This window comes from Anopheles moucheti, chromosome 2, assembly GCF_943734755.1.
Source record: "Anopheles moucheti chromosome 2, idAnoMoucSN_F20_07, whole genome shotgun sequence".
NCBI lineage: Eukaryota > Metazoa > Arthropoda > Insecta > Diptera > Culicidae > Anopheles > Anopheles moucheti.
The window spans coordinates 63,008,596-63,014,737 of record NC_069140.1 but is presented as its reverse complement, the minus strand read 5'-3'; the positions used below and the strand labels follow the sequence as shown (position 1 = coordinate 63,014,737).

The window sequence follows — 6,142 nt, the reverse complement described above, 5'->3', positions numbered from 1 at the left end:
ATGGGTGCGTCGCGTATCGTACACGTGTTCCGCAAAATAAAGAGGCGAGCAAAATGTCAACCGTTAGCATTAAACATATCTAACGTCCAGGCGTGCATAGGAGGAATTTTTGTAACTATAACATTGGTCATTTGTTTTCTGAACTTCGAATTGATTCGCAAACAATCGGAGGGAAGATCTACTGCAGATATCAATTCATGGAGACTAGCTCACCTGTCGAAAGCGTGTAAAAAATGGAACAATGGAGGACGTAAGGAATATTTTATATCTTGTGTTAATATATTAACACCAGTCTTTTATTTCTAATCGACATCTTTGTCTCTTTAGATACTAACCTCCAGCCGGCGTTTTACTTACACAGCAAGAATCACAGTTTGGTATATTGCTTAGTGTTTAAGGCGGGCACTAGCTCATGGTTCTACAATTTTAACTCGTGGGCAGGATACTCGGAGTACGAGATAATGCATATCGATAATCTGTTTCTGGCACGTAAAATCTATCCAAAGGAAAACCGTCTCACATTGATGCAATCGATGGAGCATTCCTTTTCGTTTATTGTCGTTCGGCATCCTTTCGAGCGCTTAATGAGTGCGTTCGAGGATAGATTGGTGAGTATGAAAAATGCGCACTATTCGCGTGTTGCCCATGCCATCTACAAGCGTTATCATCCGATGGGCAGAGGCACCGTTTCGTTTCGCGACTTTGTGCAGTACATAATTGATGATGTGCAATACAATAACAGTACGATCACGTTAGATATTCACTGGTGCCCAATTAACAATTTGTGCACACCATGTTTAGCTAGATATGATTTTATAATCAAATTAGAAACATACAACCAGGATGTAGAAACCATGATTAAAAAAGCCAATTTGGAAGGAATAGTGAAACTAGCGCAAGTAAATCACGTGAGAAAAGATCCAGTTCAAACTCTTGCCATGAAGTATTTTACACAGATCACGCAACAGCAAATGGACAAATTGTACAGTATTTATGAGCTAGATTTTGAGCTGTTTGGATATTCTGCGGAAACCTATTTTCAGATACCCAAAGCACTAGTGTAAGCTACACATTATCTACTTTATTACACGTGACACATGAATATATGTGTATTAACTACTACGCACAACGGATTCATATTTAAGAAGAAAGTTGGTAAAATTTAGCATGATTGAAAAACTAAAAAGTCTAATAAACCCATCCGTGCTAGCGACACTAAATGTTTCGCGTTTCAAAAGCTTTCACCTTTCGGATAGCAAAAGCGAAAGGAATAGACTATTAGCGTCTGACTCAACGTACTTATTACTATGATCTAAGCCAATATCAGATTTCTTCGAAATATTGTTTTCGTTCTACATATGTTTGTTTTCGGAAAATGACAATGAACAATGACCTTTACGCAACCCTTTTAACCTTTTATCTTTACTTAAACGGATTAATCCGTAAACCCGTAATCCAATCGGACAAGAAATGCAAATAAAATTATCAATGCAATGCAAATAAATTAAAAAATTAAATAGTGATTATTAATTAGGATCACTATCAAGTACAGATGTACTTATCTGTCAACAATTATGGAACTCTTAGGCAATGGAAAATTAACATTACAAGGTTTTGCTTACAATCAAGCTTTTTAAACTACAATAACAATCATTGTTTCAAGTTGTGTGTGTCCACTCTTCAATCGTGTTGATTGTTCTTTCATTTATTACCATGGAGACACCGCCCGATTTCGTCATTGATGCATTCTGAGCGTAATTGAAACAACTTGCTTTGGCTTACGAGCGAAACAGTGACACATACCACAGACTGTTTCAATAATGATGCAAAGTTTCTAATTTAATGTAAGACACGACAGAAATATAACGTAATATTACAGCTTCAGTTAACAACTAAAATCTCGTTTTGGTTTATTTAATCGCCCATCGAAATATATTATGTTTGGTTAACAAACTTAAGATACTTATCTGGTGAGTATTGGAACAACTCAAAATCTATTCGATAAATTTCGTAAAGATCTTCATATTGTTTTTTGGTCAGTTGTGAAAAATATTTTTCCATCAATCGACTTAATGAATCGCGCCGCGAATGGTTCATGTGCACCGATTTAATTTTTTGGTGCAACTGTGTCCGGTTTGACAGGTACGCTAAGTCTTGCCCGAATGTTTCCATCTTTATGATCGAGTCGTATCGAGCTAAACACGGCGTACACAAATCATTTATCGGTCGCCAATGAAGATCAGATGGCTGGTTGTTTCGCTCTTGGTCCACCACATATCGGACAAAATCTTGAAATGATGGAATACCGTACTCGTTGCCATCATTGTGGTAGCGTTTGTAGATTTGGTGGGATAGATTCTTGAAGTACGGGTGCAGTTGTCCAAGTAAACGTTCCTCGTAGGCACTTATCAAACGCTCGAAGGGATCGCGTACCACAATGAAGGAGTAAGTGTTTTTCATGCTATTTAGCAGTACGCTTGGTTTTTCCCAATGATAGTTTTGACGAGCCAGCATGAAGTTATCTGTTTGTTCATCCAGTATTTTGTCATCACTAAAACCGGCCCATCGATTAATGTTATAGAACCAGGTGGTGGTACCCGACTTGAACACCAAGCAGTATAATAAACTCTCGTTTTTCACATGGATGTAGAAGGTTGGTTCGATTGTATATTCTACAAAAAATAGTAACAATAAATTGCATTATCTCCTGGTTCAGCGTTACATGCTGTCACGCATGCTGCAACACGTACTTCCACCGTTATTAGTGCGCTCACATGCTTCACGTAAATGTAACAATCGATATCGATTTATTTCTGCTATGGATTTCGTTACATTTTTATCAATAGACAACACTACACACAAATATACTAACACACCAACGACAACTGTGGCTACTATTACTCGTTTAAGCTGCGAACGAATTAAAAACGACCCGTTCAATGTTATCATTGCGACAGCTGAAATATGACTGAGGCGAATTGAGCTAGCCTCATAAGAGGCGAACGCCATGTTTCACTTTAAGCACGTGCGATGTCTTGAACGATCTGAACAGCACATAGAATTTGGGACTCACCGGAAATCTGTCATGTAGTGTAGCATACAGGGTATGGACTCCATGTTTCATTTAAACCAAAAGCCAAACACCTTGTTTGCTTTATGACACACACACAGCACATCAGGGAAATAGAATAATTATGAAACTGTATTGCTTTGATGAAAGATAGCGTTTTGTAGAAAACTTCTCCAAAAATAATGGCTTTATTTTTTCATTCTTAGTCAGGCGAACATTTTGGAATTGACATAAAAACAGAGTAGAATTACTAAATGTTGTACTGAATTGCACAAAGTTGCGTACCTATAATTTTAAATTTTTCTTGGGCTAAAGTAATCATGTAATTATATGTTCTTAGTGTTCACGATCGAGTTAGAACGATGGTTAGTTCGAGTACTTGTTGGACAGTGCGCTGTATTAAGGTATCTGCTTCTTTCCTGTGAAAAAAATTCCAGGTGTGGAGCAGCGATTTTGCAGACCTTCGATTTTTTATGTGTACCAGAGTTTTTTTACATTATATACTATAGGGCTTGAATGAATTATAGTGACTTAGTTTTCCATTTAGGAGCCTGTATTCAGAGTCCCCACCTTCAAGCACGCGTGAGTCTTAACATGAACCTAACGATAGGTTATAAATTGCAAAAAAAACCAAATTGCACATATTGCTACTTCTTATCGTTATACTCGATATTTTCGTTGATGTACATCTTCTTTCAGTTGGTCAAAAAAGTGTGCGTATCTTGAGAGGGAGAAAACGTCCAGGGTACAGATATCGTGTTGCATTTATAGCAGAAGCCAAACACATTGCTTACTTTTTGACACATACAAGCAAATATACTAATGATTACAATTGTATTGCTGATATGAAAGATAACACTGTGTAAATGACTTTTCCAAAAATAGCTTTTTTGTTTTTGTATTCTTTGGCACACGGCATCGTCAATGAAATTGCAACCATTAGGGTGAATACTCATGCGTCTCTCACGCGTGTCAGGGCCATTAAACATCTGAAATGTAACAAATCAGGTGGCAACGATGGACTGGTAACATCAAACGAGCATCGAACATACAACTGCAGCTATCTGCGAAGCGTACACTTGACTGAATTTCAAGGCCTCGATGATTGAGGATCAATGCGTTGAACACAAAGAATATGATTGCCGGAGGCTACCGTGATAGGACTCGCTTTGGGATCAGAGTTTCAGTTGAAAGCGACGATCTCAAGGTACTAGCTTTTCAACTACCCTTGGTACAGTCGTAATTACGGAAAACATCTTTTTATCGGTAAACATACGTCTGGACGTACAATGGAGAGCCACATTGACGAACTTGAAGTTCGTTTACGAATGACGAGCTTGTTTTACAAACGCATTAGACTTATTAGGTTTAAGTGGGTTTACAACAGACGCCGTTATTACCTTTAGCTTCCAAAGTCTATATTCAAAGCTTAGAAATAATGTCATAGCTTAGATTGATCTTCAAAAAGAAAAAGGAATTCTGGACATTCTGAATGCACAAATATTTCGACTGCCCAGAAGCTGCAACAAAGCACGAAACGCTGAAGAAACCGCACAACATCGGTTACAACAGAGACAGTAATTGGCGAATGGCGGAGCGGAGATGCTACTGCTTCAGGTGCTACGAATATGACCGCATCGCGGCAACGTGTTGGGGCAAGGACCGATTGGCAAAGTATCATAGATGATGCACCAGGACAAACACCTGGGGTCATGCACCAAGGAGCGGAAATGTCTTGTCTGCAAGGGTTCCGACGCAGTTGAACACTCCTTCGGGCAACGAACATGTCGGCAATCATGAAGGGTAAATTCTCAGTTAAGGTATTATTAAAGTCTTCCAACAGAACCTTAACCATTGCCAGCTGGCACAGGATATGCTGCTGCAGACGGCGCGACAGGAGGGCTGCGACATTGTGTTAGTCTTCGATCCATACCGGATCACGTAGGACAACGGCAACTGGCACCGCTGGAGGACTACAAGCGAAAATGGACGGAGATTGCGGCAGTACTTCCACGGACGGGTCATAGGCGGCGACGTGCCTGGTCTGGAGCATGGGGCAAGGAGCTACGCAAGAATAACAATGATCCTGATGATGCTGATCAGGATGATGACTTTGTAACGGTGAACTACAGGAGAAGAGTTCACAGTGTAACGGTAAATGCTGCTTCAACCGATAAAACATTACCTGCAGCAGCCAAAAAGATACAACCAGCACCTGTGGTTGTGAAACAACCTTCTGTAAATCAACTTAAGGTTGATCTCAAACATATTCCCGGCGTGGAATATCAATGCGTCGGAATAGGAGTCAAAGTGTTCGTGAAATCAGTGGAGGATATCGAACAATTATTAGAATAACTAGAAGCAAAAAGGATGCGAAGTTTAATTCGCATGACATGCCTAAAGAAAACCCGTTCAAGGCTGTCCTACGCGGATTACCGCTGGTAGACGGTAAAGAAATCATGGAGGAGCTGCGGGAACGCTATGCCATGAAACCTATTGAAGTGTTTCGCATTAAGCCAAGAAATGAGGAAATGAGCGGTTCAGCACATGCCGCTCCCGCCGCAATCAAATCACCGTTATCGGGGAGTTTGCTATTCTCTATGGGTAACAAGCTTCGCGTAGTAACCTGGAACGATTGTTCCGTGAGATCGAAGAAAATTCCGCTTGCTGACTTTCTTCGACGACAAGCCATCGACATTGCTCTGATCACCGAGACACACCTTAAGCCAAATGTAAATTTTGTGCTTCCTGGATACAGTTTTATAAGAATGGACCGTCGGGGCTCCACTTCCCGAGGAGGAGGGGTAGCATTCGCCACCAAACGAGGACTACGCTGCACTCAGTTACCCAACTACAAAACTACTATGTTAGAAGCCATCGGTGCTGAAGTACACTCATCTACCGGGGTAATACGATTCACTGCGGTTTACTGCTCGCTCCAAGGTCTACTTGACCTTGGTCACGATGCTGCCTTTAAACGCGAACTGTCAATCATCACCAGGACAAACGCAAAGCTTGTTGTAGGGTGTGACCTTAATGCACGACATCGTATGTGGAATAACATGCGCACCA

At 40.4% G+C, this 6,142-nt stretch overlaps 2 protein-coding genes across 2 annotated transcripts; one reads left to right on the top strand and one right to left on the bottom strand.

The window, feature by feature from the left end:
- On the top strand, positions 1-1,064 carry LOC128299069 (carbohydrate sulfotransferase 9-like). The gene is made up of 2 exons (XM_053034920.1): positions 1-250; positions 328-1,064. The coding sequence occupies exons 1-2, from the start codon at positions 1-3 to the stop codon at positions 1,062-1,064; spliced, it is 987 nt and encodes a 328-aa protein (XP_052890880.1).
- Positions 1,065-1,935: 871 nt separating this feature from the next.
- Positions 1,936-2,949, bottom strand: LOC128297052 (carbohydrate sulfotransferase 11-like). The gene is made up of 2 exons (XM_053032609.1): positions 2,751-2,949; positions 1,936-2,672 (listed from the first exon to the last, which is right to left on the bottom strand). The coding sequence occupies exons 1-2, from the start codon at positions 2,947-2,949 to the stop codon at positions 1,936-1,938; spliced, it is 936 nt and encodes a 311-aa protein (XP_052888569.1).
- Between the last annotated feature and the right edge of the window lie 3,193 nt (positions 2,950-6,142).

Excerpts from the sequence above, each read along its gene's own strand:
- LOC128299069 (XM_053034920.1), top strand. The coding sequence starts at position 1 with ATGGGTGCGTCGCGTATCGTACACGTGTTCCGCAAAATAAAGAGGCGA. Across the intron at positions 251-327 it reads AAAATGGAACAATGGAGGAC|ATACTAACCTCCAGCCGGCG; the intron begins GTAAGGAATATT and ends TTGTCTCTTTAG.
- LOC128297052 (XM_053032609.1), bottom strand. The coding sequence starts at position 2,949 with ATGATAACATTGAACGGGTCGTTTTTAATTCGTTCGCAGCTTAAACGA. Across the intron at positions 2,673-2,750 it reads GCGCACTAATAACGGTGGAA|AATATACAATCGAACCAACC; the intron begins GTACGTGTTGCA and ends TATTTTTTGTAG.